We start from the raw sequence: 15,343 nt of genomic DNA on the forward strand, positions 1-15,343 counted from the left end.
TGGAGAAGAGATAAAAATGATGGCCAGAAGGGGAAAAGTATGATGTAGAGATTGCTAGAAGGTGACTTTATCAGTGTGGAATGCTAAAAGGGCACTGGACTTGGAGTCAGGCATACTTGGTTTGAAATACAGCTTCAGACACTGAGGCTATGTGACCCAGGCAAATCACTTAGCCTTTTGTTCTTCGGTTCCTTCATCCGTAAAATGAGAAAGCTGAACGTGATGGTCCCTACAATCCCTTAGTTCTAGATCTATGATCCTTTGATCATCTATTGTTTCCCTATTAGAATATGATCTCTTTTAGAATAGGAACTATCTTACTTTTCTATTTCTATTCATTGCTCTTAGTACAGTGCTTTTCCCAAAGTAAGTAATTACGAAGTGTTTTTTCATCCATCCATCCATCCATCTATCCATCCATCCATCCATCTATCCATCCACCCACTTTCTAAAGAAATTATCATCCCAATATAGTAAATAACACTTTTCAAAGTCTTTCCTCTTCCAATTCTCAGGGATCCCCACTCAGAATTCCCAAATAAAGCAGAACATTCTACTTATACTCTGACTCTTTCATTTTCACTGAGCAGATACAAGTTTCATGTTACTTTAAGAAATACTCATTCTGGGGCAGCTAGGTGGCGCAGTGAGTAGAGCATGGGCCGTGGAGTCAGGAGTACCTGAGTTCAAATCCGACCTCAGACACTTGACACATTTACTAGCTGTGTGACCTTAGGCAAGTCACTTAACCCCAATTGCCCTGCCTTCCCCTCTGCAAAAGCAATAAAAAGAAAAAAAGAAATACTCATATCACTATTTTTTTCTAATTTCTCTATTATTTATTGTAAGCTTTTTTCCTTCCACTTCTCTTATAGAAGCTTCAAAAGAAAAAGCTGGGAAAACTGCGTCAGGCCTGAAAGAAAAAGGTAATAAGATTGATTCGATTTAAATTCAGTAGCTTACTATCTCAGTGAGTGCAATGTACACTAGTTAGATCTAACATGGGTCTGGAGTGGCTGTGTTTCATTCAATTAGATTATAGGAAACATATTATTGTTACTTTTTCTCACTACCCTTCACTTCTTTCCCCTCCTCCACTAGCTAGCCCTACTACTCATCTCCTTCATCCCTACAAAAAAAACATAGACTCTAAAAAATATAATATTCTGAGTGAATGGAAGAAAGAGATGATCTAGATAAGCAGCATGATATAAAGAAGTAATAAAAAGAATGCACCTGGATTCTATACCCACCCTAGCCCTTCATTATCTGTGAGACATCTTCATTTCTCTAGACTCAGTGTTTTAAACTCCGGGACAAGAGAGTTGGGCTGATGATTGCTAAGGCTTTTTTTCCATTTCTAGATTTTTTTTTCTGTTTCAGATCCTCTAAAATGATAGATAATATTTCCATTAGTATTTCATGAGGGAATTTTTAAAAACAGAAGGCATTCTATTAATCTTTAACTGTCACATTCTAGAGTTATGTCTTGACCTCTTTGCTGTATTCTAAGTATCAGAATATTGAAATTCATATAACATTTAGCAATCTTTGGTCCTTATTACATTGCCAAGGACACTAAAGTGACCAGACACAGGACCATATTAGGAAAATTTCTTCACAAAAAATGGTGATTCTAGTCAGACAGACACAATAATGGACTTTTTTGGTTAATTTTTAATTTGATGTTTCTATGGATCCACCATTTTTTAAAGGTGTGCCATATCAATCCTTGCAAACTACAAGCCCTTGTACCTTCTCATTTTGTTCAATTTTTGCCCATGATTTTCTATAAATTCTTCATAGAGATGTCTCTGTAAAGGATATCCACAGAGAATCTGGAGGTCTTCCTCTGGTTCTTTTCATAATTTTGGTTTTGAATGATGAGCTATTATCTTTTATCAATGACATTTTTATTAACCCAGTCCCTCCAGATGGAAATAATGTATCTTTGACTCATCTTTGTCTGTATCCAGTCATTTCCCAGATCCTACGTATTTTCATTCAAAATGTTTCCCTTTTGCTTTTTCTTCCTTTCTATTATTGTCACCCTAGTCATGTCCCTTGTAATTTTATCTCTACATTTTTGCAATAATCTTTTACCCAGCCAACACAACTCCAAGATATCTCCCTTTTACTATATCCTACATACAGTATGTATATATGTATATATACACTATATACATGCTTTATACTATAAACATACTATATCCTAGATACTTGTTAAATAGTCATTTCCTTAGTTCATTCCTCAACTTAAGATGGGGCAGCTAGGTGGCACAGTGGATAGAACATCAACCTTAGAGTCAGGAGGGCCTGAGTTCAAATGTTGCCTTGGACTCTTATGAGCTATGTGACCCTGGGCAAGTTGCCTAATCCTGCTTGCCTCAATTCCTCCTCTGTAGAGGAATTGAAGGAAAGAAGGAAATGGCAAACCATTCTGTATCTTCACCAAGAAAACCCCAAACAGGGTCATGGGGAGTTAGACACAATTGAAATGGCATAACATCGTTATCGTTTATGCCAACATGACTCACTAGAAGTGAGTAATGATCTTCAGGTCTGAAAGTTTGGGGAGTTCTCACTCGTGTACTAGTTACATGCCACAGGAAGACCATAGACCTCTCTATTGTTAATATCATGTATCACTTGTCTTGTTCTGCTATGGTTCTATTATTGCATCCCAAGATTGTTAGGTTCTTTTGGCTGTCATATTACTCTCCTGACTCATATTAAGCTTGTAGCTGATTAGATTACCACCAAATAATTTCATAAAAATAGTTGTCTAGGCATACCTGCCAGCATCTTGTATTTGCTGTGCAGTTTTTTGTCTTAACTACTATGTATAATTTTACACACACACACACACCCACACACACACATACACATACACATATATATATATAGATATATATATATGTATATATATTTGTGTCTAAGGGTAGCCATCTCTAGGATGGAGGAAGGGAAGAAAAAAAAGGGAAAAAGAAATTTACATGATAACTTTGCTGTATATTTGAAAGAAATAGCAAGTTGTGCAGAGTAAATTTGCATTTTCATGTGCAATCATCTTTTTTATTTTACTGTGTTATGGAAATGTTTGTTTTACTCCATAAACTTAAAATAAAACAAAATTTGAAAAAGGAAAGCATATGGATAAAGATTAAAATATATAAATTAGAAGGATGATTACTTCACCCCCAAAATTTAAAAAAATGTGGCACAGTGGTAATGTATAGTTATGTTAAGGGATTTCATCTATCTGGGCATTTGCTAGATATCTGTGTCTACTAAAATCTTATCAACTTGTAAATTCTATATTTTGATAACTTCATCTTTCATAAAATAGAGGAAGCAACAAGGGCCCAAATGCTCCTTATTCTACAATCTATTCTGAAGAATAAGAAGAAATTGCCTAGTGAAGTTAAAATGAGAGGAAGGTTAGGAGATGATCATACTATCTCAGCACAAAGGAAATGTGAGCTGCACAAATGTAGACAGCTCCATCCCAAATGTTCAAAGGGACTATTTGTGCCTAACCTAGGGTAGAGACCTTCAAGCTATATTGGACTGATCAGCCCCAGCATAACACACTATACCTTGACCCCAACATTGGGATGTCATTAATCTTTTTCAAGTACAAAGGACAAACTACAACAAAGGGATTGGTCTTGGCAGAAAGAAGGGCGAGCTCTTTGGTAATAACTAAAAGCTATACAACTATTTTCATCTTTATAAAATCTTGATGAAAATACGAAAATGAAACTAGCAGTCTTTTGTAGATTTTTCTGCTGCAAACCACATCTTGATACTTACTCAACTCACTGAGAGGTGTCAAGAATATAAAATCCCATTCCAGACTCTAATGGCCTTATGATCTTATTGATTATTTGCTTACAATATTCTAATGTGTCTGATCATAAATACCTGCCTGTCATGTTTTTTATTCAACTTGCTGGAAGCATAGACTGTTTCCTTGTCATGTAAAACCAAAGAAAGCCCATGAAATAAATAAGAAATATCACTCTATGTATTTTCGAAAGCATTTGACTTAATAGAATAAAATATTATCTTAATGGGCCCTCTTAAACCAGGTAACTCCCATGCATGCAAATGTCAAAATTATGCAGGATTCCATAATAGATTCAATGCAAAACAGCTTCATTGCATAATTATTTCAGTATAGGCATCAAGGGCAATGTGAAATTGAAAGACATGTGCTCATCTAAGGAGGAAGGACACGTGTACTATGAAAAATGTTCTACCCAGAATACAAATAAAAGAAAATTTTCTTTTTGATGGCAAGATTTTCCAGTGTTCTTATTTAGAAGTGATATTTCATTAACTGTATCAAATCTCAGAACTCTACAAAGCCTGCGCAGTGAAATACATAAAAATGCAAAAGGGATCTTTGTAGCCATCTACCAACAAAAGCAAAGTGGATGAAAATATTGTCCAGACTATGATGCCAAGGCACAGAGGTAGCCCAATGAATACATTGGACAGGCACAGTAGAGGGACAATAAGCTGGAGTCAATAATTGAGTAAGGGAGAGGAAATTGAGTTGGATAACATTTTGAAATCTTCATAATGTTCATAATTTTCCGAAAATTCATGAACTAAGACGGGATAGTCAAAGCTCTGAATCAGGACACTAAATGTTGAGGGTACTGATAATAGTACTCAAAATGTTTCAGAATAAACAACAAAATTTAGCACCCAATTGGTAAAAAAAATAATTACTTAAATTAGGAAACTATCTTCCCAGACTTGCCCTGAGCTGAATTAAGCTCCTCCTTTATCCTTCTCCTCAAGCTGTAGCCTCTACAGCAGTGTCCTCACCCAGTGTTCCAGTTTCTCTCTTCACTCCCATGGGATCATGTCTGCCCCTTCCAAGCATACTTACGTGAAGACAGACTTAGAGATTCCTGATGATTCCTAGTAACCTAAATATAGTTGGTGTTGGCTGTCCAGGGCATAAACGTTTCTAGGAACAGCTTGGATAGTATTCCTTAAAATTTTATATTATTTCATTGTTTTTCTTTTTCATCACCTTTATTTCTGTGTCTTAATCCTCATTCTCTATCCAGAGAGCCATTTATCCCTTGTAACAAAGAAATAGAGAGGGGAAAAAATAAAACAGGTCAGCCAAACTAAAAATGACAACGTAGGTGACATTATTTCAATAATGGCCAATGACATGCTGACATAAAAAGCTGTTTGTCATCAGTATATTTATATGGGTGCAAATTATGGAGCAGCATGATTTCACAAAGAATTAAAGTTATAATTTATGCAAAGTACAATGGAAAAATAAAGGAAGGTATGTGGGTATATGTACCAATATGATAACACGCATGAGAAGTGGAACAGATGTCTCTTCAAGGACAAGGAGACAAGCCGATCATGTAACAAGGAGAGAAGAAAAAGGTACGCTGTTTCAGAAGTAATCCAAGGTGTCCCAGATATCAAAATAACCAGAGACAGCCTACAGTATATGGAATAGATCCTCTACAAATTTTTAATGGCTTGGACAATACTCTTATAGGATGAAAAGTCGTGAAGGAATTCAGACCCTTTAAATGGAAGAAGCTCACTGATGAGCTCATGGATCCATCAGTGCTATCAAAGTATTTGTTGGATCACACAGTTTGAAGCTTTACTGACTATTTTAGTTCAATGTACAATTTCTGCCATTTGCAGTATATAACCCCTGTCACCAAAAATGGCGCAGGTCATGCAGTGGATAGAGTGTCAGGCCTGAAGTCAAGAAAAGTCATCTTCCTTAGGTTAAATACTGAACAATAACCACCACCACCACCACTACACATTTTCCTTCATTTGCAGTATGGAACCTGTGTCACCAAAAAAGTTAATATACTCTTTAGGGGACTTAGCTTATATAATTTTTGATTTACGAAGGTCCAAAACCAACTTATTATTTATATTTAAATAGCTTGAGCTTCTGGACAATGGTATGTCTTTTCTGCTTTTTGAAAATGAAGGGAATTTCAAAATTACTTTTCATTCCTTTCATATGTGTAATTAACCTTTATTCAAAAAAATCAAAGGAATGCTATTATACATTATAGTATTCTAAAAGGTATAAAACATGACTTCTGAAAATTATAGGAGACTGTTTTTAAAAGCCTCTGGCCTTCATGCTGTGTTCCGAATCTGAATGCAGCAGTCTTGCTAAAATTCTTTTTCTTACTGGCCGCATCTATGAAGCATTTCTATTGGATTCCATTGTACTTTTCTCATTGTAGTACTTCTATTGAAAAGTAAGAATGTTCTACATATACCCAGCTCTTTTGGAAACTCATGCCAGAGTAATTGACTACAATTTTCAAATACAAATACATAAATGTAATTCCATATCTTAAGGCACAGTCTCCTGTTGTATCAGCTCCAGTCCAGAATGAATTAAGCCCTTGAGGAAATTCTATTATGTCAGGCTTATAACAGCCTCTTTCTCTGAAAAGATAGGGACCCTAAAGGACAAACACTTAAAGGAACCAGACAAACATCACCTACTCTCAGCAGTGTCACTGGATCTCTCGCCTAATTTATTGGCCTGTCAACACTATCTACATGATTCTACATTACACTTAATGTCAAGCTCATATGGCATAAAAGAATTTTGCAGTGACCAACCTATTACATAGTCTTTGGTATTTATATTTCTATCAAGACAATACAAATTATCTCTATGCTTAAAGTTTAGGTAGGACTCCCTTCTAGAAGAAAAGTTAAAAGGTTTAGAGAAATAAATATCTACTTTCCAGGTTACCATGAAAGTACTTTGAAACAATGAAAGAAAAGGCTCAAGGTAAAAAAAAAGGAAAGAAAATTATCTGAAGAGGCAGATCAATGAGTGCATGAAGGAAAAGGCATTTATTAAGTGCTTAGTGTAGCTAAGTGACTCAGCGGATGGAGTGCAGGACCTGGAGTCAGAAAGACTCATCTTCCTCAGTTCAAATCTGGCCTCAGACACTTACTACCCATGTGATGCTAAGCAAATCATATAACCCTGTTTGCCCCAATTTCCTCATCTGTAAAATGAGCTAGAGAAAGAAATGGCAAACCACTCCAGTATCTTTGCCAAGAACACCCCAAATGCAGTCATAAAGAGTTGGACATGACTGAAAAACAATTGAACAAACAAAAAAAGTGCCAGGCTCCTAACACAAACATAAAAAGTGAGACATCCCAATAATTAATCCCAATATATTGTTTTATCTTTCTTCTGTTTTCTCCCAAGAAGAATGTTCCTGGTGCTAGATATGAAGAAGGAAATAGCCAATAGGGAGAAGAAATCTAAGTATGGAGATGGTAGGAGATCACCTTAGTGCCCTGGATGAGCTCAGGTCACCAGGCCTTGATGAGCTTTAATCCATGACATTAAAAGAAGCCATTGCCATTAATATTTTAAAGAGATTATTAAAAGAAATGTACTTTGGGGTTAAAGAAGTGAAAATATTTAGAGTTCCAGAAAATGAAGATAGTTTAATCTTTAAACTATAAAGTAGGGAGCATTATCTGGATTCCTGTCAAAATAGAGGAATATTTTATGAACATCAAGAAAAAGCAATATCCAGAAAGAGTAAGCATATCTTTAATGTTGTGCTGTTTAATATTTTAATTAATGATGTGGATGAACACAGAGAGGGATGCTTACAAAATTTGTCATTGATGAAACCTTGGAAGGTAACTAAAATATTTGATGACAGTGTCAGGATGCAAAAAAATCTCAACAGTTGGGCAAAATCAAATAAGTGAAACTTATTACACTTGGGTTTCAAAATCAATTTCACAAATTCTGAATGGAGAAAAATGGCCCCCTGTCCTGCTTCATGTGAAAAAAGATCTGATTTTGTTGTTGTTTTTTTAGTGTGCTGAAAAGTCAGTGGCAGTCAACAGGGGGATACAATAGCCAAAAGAGCAAGACTGTTGAAAAAGGCAAAGCCCCAGATCCCAAAACTAGGATAATAATAATCTTATTCTATGCTCTGTTAAAACCACATCTGAAGTATTAGCTTCCATTCTAGGCATCACTTTGTAGCTATATAAGTTGTGTGCTGTCTATTCCCACATATTAATGTGTTATCCATACGGGATATCTAAACATATAGAGAGGTAGTTCCAGGGGAGTGATCAATAGCTATCTCTGGAATCTTGTCCAATCCTCTCTAGGGAAAATTGTTAATTTCTCCCTAGAGGTGAGTAGGAGAATGAACTGCAAGGCTGGCTACTCTTCTCCCTGAGAGAGGGACACTGGACTAGATATGCATCGATCTGCCACCCCTTGTTCCAAATGCTTATGGTGTAGGGGAATGATTTGGGCTAAAACTTCCATTTCCATAGTTACTATGTGTTAAAGGAGAATGTTACCCCAAATTTATACCCCCCAGTTCTTAGTTTTCACTGTTTTTTATCTTACTATCTTGATAGCTAATTCCACGATATATGATATGTGTATGTATGTGTATATGTGTGTGTGCGTGTGCGTGTGTATGTCCATATAGTCTTTAGCTTCTAATAAATGTTAATTTTTTCCAGATCTTATTAAAGGGAAAGAAATAAAGACTACAACATCCCTAAAGGAAAAAGGTAATGGAGTATAATGAATTGTGAAACCAAATTGATTTTCCTATTGCATAGCCACATTACTCAATAAAGTGTTTTATTATTTTTTCCTTAATACCTGAAAACCTTAGCCTTTATGTGTCCTTCTCCATGTGTGTATGTATACATACATACGTATACATACACATATGTGTATGTGTATACATGCATATATAGCAAGAGTGGAATATATATATATGTATGTGCAGAGTACATGTATATACAGAGAACATATATGTATACATATATCAAGAGGAGAATTCAAATGTATATGAATATGTATGTATATACAGAATATATTTATATGTAGTATATGTATATACAAAGTAGAATATATATACGTATATATAACAAGAGTCGAATTCATATCTTCATATTCCAAACTGTGGCAAAGAATGCCAAGAGAAAAAAAAACATGCTTTCCCCCCCTAAATTTTAATAGATTCAAAATTTCTTTGAAATATTTCCCTTTTCTGACTACAGAGGTACTAGAATCCTTTCATATGATTATAAGCTGGAAAGAACCCTAAAGATTATCATTTCCCTTGATCTCATTATATGAAAGTAACTTGCAGCAGGATATGAAGTAAATCTACACAAATCATCAGCTCTCCTATATACCATAAACAAAAACCTATAAGAAGAGATAGTAAGAGATACTCCATTTAAAATAACTCTAGACGGTATACCTAGGAATATGCCTACCAAAAAACCCCAGGAACTATGTGAACAAAATTATAAAAAACTTTTTATGCAAATGAAAACAGATTTAAGTAACTAGAGAAATATTAATTGTCCATAGGTAGGCAGGGCCAATATAATAAAAATGACAATTTTACCTAAGCTATTTTATATATTCAATGCTATTCCAATGTACTAAAAATATTTTACTTGAGTTAAAAAATAATAATTCGTGTGGAAGAACAAAAGGTCAAGAATGTCAAAGAAACTAATGAAAAAATATAAAGGAAGGAGGTTTAGCAGTACCATATCTTAAACTATATTATAAGGCACTAATTATAAAAATTATCTGGTATTGGCCAAGAAATAGAAAGGCAGATCAGTGGAACAGAATACACATATAATTTACAGCAACGAATGACTATAGTAACCTTGTGTTTGACAAGTTTAAAGATGTAAGTTTTGGGGATAAGAATTAATTATTTGGTGAGAAAATGTTGAGAAAACTGGAAAGCTGTCTGGTAGAAATTGTGCATAGGCCAATATCTTATAACATTTAACAAGATAAGCTCAAAATGGTTACAAGACCTAGATATAAAGAGGGATATTACAAGAAAATCTAAAGAACATGGAACATATTACCTATCAGACTTATGGAATTGGCAAACAATTTGTGAATAAATAAGAGATAGAGAACAGAGTGGGGTATAAAATTAAAAACTTTTTGTACAAATAAAACAAATAGAACCAATATCAGAAGTAAAGGAGAAAATGGGGAGGGGGAGGATTTATAGACAGTTTCTCAGATAAAGACCTTATATCTCAAATTTTTGAAGAACTTTGTCAGATAGATAAGAATATGAATCATTCCCCAAATGATAAATGGTCAAAGGATATGAACTGGCAGTTTTCTGATGAAGAAATCAAAATAAAATTTATAGTTATATGAAAACATGCTCTAAATCATTATTGATTAGAGAAATACAAACTAAAACAACTTTGAGTAATTTATTTTGCACCTATCAGAATGGCTAAAATGATTGAATGGGAAAATGAGAAATCTTGGAGGGGATATGGAAAAACTGGGACACTTACTTTTGGTGGAACTGTGAATTGATTCAACCATTTTGGAGAGCAATCTGGAATTATGCTAAAAGAGTTATGAAACTGCCTATACCCTTTGGTTCAACAATACTACTAGGTATCTTTCCCAAGATGGTTAGGGAAAAAGAAAAAGGACCTATATGTCCTAAAATATTTTTAGTGGCTCTCTTTGTGGTGGCAAAGAACAGAATAGTGCAGGGATGACTGTCAATTGGAAACTGTCTGAACAAATCGTGGTATTTAATCACGACAAAATACTACTGTGCTATAAGAAATGATGAGTTTGATGATTTTAGAAAAAAACATGAATAGACGTGCATGAAATAATGAAGAGGGAAATGAGGAGAACCAAGAGAACACTGTATACAGTAACAGCAGTATTGTTTTAAGGACAACTTTGAATGAATGTCATTTTGACTATTATAAATACCCAAATTAACAACAAAGGACCTACGAAGGGAGATTCTATCTGCATCTAAAGACAGATGGATAGACATAGATTTAAACATAGATATATGTCTAATGGTAGCCATCTATAGGGCAACAGGAGAAGGGAAGAAATAAAAAGGAAAAAATGTTATGTGATAACTTTATATTTAAAAGGAATAGCAAGTGGTACATAACAGATTTGTAGTTTCATGTCCAATGATCCTTTTTTTTTTCTTATTCCATGTTGTGGAAATATTTGTTTTATTTCTTAAGCTCAGAATAAAATAAATACATGTTAAAATAGTATTAAATGGTCAATTTTTTTTTAAAAAAAAGAAATTTGTCCAGCTAATTTATAATAACAGACAAGCAGGATTAGAAATGAAGTCTTCTAATCCCAACCCAGTGTTCTTTCTACTGCATTTGTTCCTTCCACTGTTTCCTTGTTAAAATAGGCTTTGTTGTCTGACGGTATGACATGGGTTAAATCTTGTCTCTTAAAACATAAATATGCGAGCAAAATCCTGGTGTATCAGTTAGTCTGTAATCAATCAAACGGATTTTTACTGACTACTCAGTGCTGTGCTAAGCACAATATTGTGTGTGTTAATCCTTTCCATGGGTACCACATAATACAGATTTTCCATTTCATTAACTCAATATAGTGAGTAGTTTACTAAATCAGTCTTAATAAAATAGCTAATTCTAGTTTGTTCCTTTATAGTCTCTATGGTTCACATCATATAAAGCATTTTTCAGTGGCTTAAACTCTAGAAATATGGCTTGCATAGGTATAAATGTGAGTCATAGAATCTGAGAGTTGGAAAGGACAGCATCAGTATATCTAGTCTGATCCTCCTCCAAAACATGAATCATTTCTATAGCATCTGAGGAAAGAGGTCATTAAAAAGTTGGGGGAGGGGGGAAATGCTTCACAAGCCTTAAATTAAGCACTAATAAATGAGTTGCTCAGTACATCTCAGAACAAGCCAATCTTCTTTTAGATGGCTGTAAATGTTAAAATGTTTTTCTCCTTATTTTTAGTCTAAATCTACCAATTGCTATTAGTTTTATTCTCTAAGACTAAGCCTAACAAATTTTGATTGTATATGACAATCCTTCAAATATTTAAAAATCGCAATTGTGCCCTTTCAAAATCTAAATTTCTCCCTCATTCAATTCAACCTATTCCCATATGTCATAGTTTGGAGTCCTGTTGCCATCTTGGTCACTTTCCTTTGAATCTGTCCAGTTTATCAATGTCTGCCCTAAAATGTGGCACTCGGAGCTGAATAGCATATTTCAACTGTGACCCAGGTAGAACAATGTGTAGATGAAACTCTTGTCTCCCTCATTACAAATAAAACAAACATTTATTGATTGTCTGCTGTGTTCAGATCACTGTGGTAAATTCTGTGGAAGACACAAACCTTGTAGCACCCAACTTGCCAGATTACCATTAGGGACAAAAGAGATCATGTGTATAAACCACTTTTCTAAATGTAAAACACTGTATCAATTCCATGTCATTATTACACTTTAATAATCTTGTTTTCTTACTGTTTGATGGAGTTCAGATAGCAATGATTCCTGTTAATGTCAATATCTTTCTATTTTTCTTTTATGCTTAAGGTATAACAGATTCTTGTACAAATACCTAAAATACCATTTTTGTAATAATTATATAAAAATATATTTTCTGTAGACTTACTGAAAGAATCTTCAGGACTACTCTCATAGCAGATAAATTTTAGAGATTTAGGGTTTTTTTTAATATTTTAGAAGTTTTTTATTATATTACATGTAGATTAGAGATTATAAAGATTTAGAATGGCAGCCTCTTTTAAAACATCCTTGATTTTTGGTAAATTAATATTTTTTCTTGGTAATTGCAAGCTATAGGTTCATCTGTGATCACTTTCCAGTTTCTGTACAGCTGTTGATTTTGTTTTAATAATACTCAATGATATTGTAAGGTCTGTATTTGTAGTACAGGCATTTATCAGAAACTCCTCCACTTCTACAACATCTCATTAAATATAAATTTTGTTTAATTTCAAAATAGGAAGATAGACCTACTTGAGTTCTTTTTTTTCATATAAGAACTTACACTGCTACATAGTACAATAGCTAAGTAACCTGTATCATCCTGCCTGCTACTTTTATTTACCAACATTTTCCACAAGCTCCCCATTACTTTCTTCCTCTCTCCTTCCTCTGACACACATTTAGGGAATAAAAAGATCTTGCCTGAAGTATAGTTGTCTCCTTGAAATAATAATTGAAGAAACAAGAATTAATTCTGCCTGACTTCCAATACTGAAATACCTAAATTTTGTGAAAGAAATTCATTACATTATCTAAACTATCCTTTCTCTTAGCCCCAAATTTCTCATGTGTTTGTATTCCAGCAGTTAGTAATACAGATAATCTCAGGTCACATTAAATTTTCTTGATATTTAACACGCTGGAGTTCTCCATGTTAAGAATTTTTACAATGTGTTAAATGTCCCATAGGTAAATATGTTGCCAATTTCATTACACAGTGGTTGAATTAGAGTGGAAACTAATTACATTTCTCCTGTATTTACTTAGGCACTAACCTATTTCCTTTGAATTCTTGATTTTCTATAGCACTATACAAATGTTGATTAACCTTTACTTGCCTGGTTATAATAACCCTTGAAGCGGAAATGGTTAAATTGCTATTGGAAAGGATCTGATCCTTAGGTCATGGTGAAATTGCATTGCTAATCTAACATAATGCATTCAAAGATGGACAGAGAAAAAGAAAGACCTATTTCACGAATATTTGTTCATGGCTACATACTATATATACAGCAAAAGATTTTTACATAAAAGTGAATCTGGAATGTTAAGTTCAAGTTTCTTCTAGAAAACAATTTTTACACATGTACATATCAGGAACATTAGTGATTGGCCCATAAATTATTATTTTCTCTATCTACATGACAGACAAGATCTGAATTAAATAGTCAAAGCAGAGGGGCAAGGAATATTAACTGACTTTTGTTGTGTTCAAAGTGATTACCCTCCTTTGAAACCACTATTATCAGTACATTGACTTGTGAAATAATTTCCTGTGTCCTGTCCAAGCAGAAAGTGGACACAATCTTCTCTCCCTGCCCCCAACACATATGCACACACACACACACACACACACACACACATACACACACACACAAACACACACACACACACACATACACACACACACGCATGCATGCGCTCGCAATTATGTATGACCTCCATCCACATAGGCATGCATAGAGTATGGAACATGCCTTACATACATTTATGCTCACCAACACCACTCCACTCCCAACTCCACCCCACTCCCAACTCCACATATCCTTTCCCAAATCTCAGGAACCCTTTGCTTGCTATATGCCTATGAACATGGTTCAGTGACTTCATCTCTTGGCTTGGGTTCCCATTTCACAAAGCAAGTAAGTTTCTGCCCTCCGCAGGATCAGGAAAGAGTTTCCACTTGCCCTCCCTGAGCAGAAATTATTCCTAAAACACCATGATTGAAACCATGATTTTTTTGAATACATACATATATGTATACATATGTATGTATATGTGTATGTATGTATATGTATACATATATATGTCACTTAATTCATCATAAATATTAAACGAGGAAAAAATCTACATCACTGAAATTCTCCCATTTTCCTTAAATTTTTCTATGTCTTCTCATCTTTTCCTCTGTCTTCTCCTACACTGATTCAAACTCCCCCCTCAGTCAGAATTAGTCTAAATTAAGATCATCTTCATTAGAATGAAGAACTATATCAGGCAAAATAATAACGCTGAATATTTAGAATACAGTTACTATCTTAACTGAAATATGTAAGTGACAACACCTGGAAGGCTAGCATAAGTTAGGGAGACATGGGCTCAAGCTATGCCTCTGACATAGTCTTATTTTGCACCCATGTATAACTCACTTTTAGTGAATGAGGCAACTGTCTACAACTATGTTCCACATCAGAAAGTTCCATACAACTATAAAATCCCAGACCCCATTAGACTAATAAGGATAGATATTTATCATTTTAAAAGTACAGATCTATTTTAAATTATATACAGTTTTATGTAATGAAAATAATTATGGTAGTGTTGTCCTTGATTCTCTTTCTTACATAATAGGTAATTTGACTCCTTCACCTCCCTGGTGAGCCTAACACTTCAACTTGGATACCTACTTTCCTTTTGTCTTCCCACATCAGTAAACTTAGCAAATCTGCTTGATTATCTGCTGCTCTATCACTTTTTCCTTTGACGTTTGACAGACCACAGTTACCTTGCAATGTAGTCCTTTTCTTGGAAAAGTTGAATTTTTTAAGAGCAGGTGAGTCTTGCTCCATTGGAATTCAATTCTGATCAATTCTTCCATGATTCACTGCATTTATTTGGTTATTGAACTTGGTTTCTTGCAGATAATCAGTCATACCTTTGACTGTGATTAGAT

General features: G+C 34.4%; 1 protein-coding gene across 1 annotated transcript in view; it reads left to right on the top strand.

Annotated features, from left to right (window-relative positions):
• Positions 1-15,343, top strand: part of TRDN (triadin) — a gene marked incomplete in the record, with an annotated part of 469,162 nt that overhangs the window by 413,375 nt on the left and 40,444 nt on the right. Inside the window, 2 exon segments of the mRNA XM_036767544.1 lie at positions 876-926; positions 8,563-8,613. Coding sequence (XP_036623439.1) covers positions 876-926; positions 8,563-8,613 — 102 coding nt within the window.

Source organism: Trichosurus vulpecula, chromosome 7, assembly GCF_011100635.1.
Source record: "Trichosurus vulpecula isolate mTriVul1 chromosome 7, mTriVul1.pri, whole genome shotgun sequence".
NCBI classification, from domain to species: Eukaryota; Metazoa; Chordata; class Mammalia; order Diprotodontia; family Phalangeridae; genus Trichosurus; species Trichosurus vulpecula.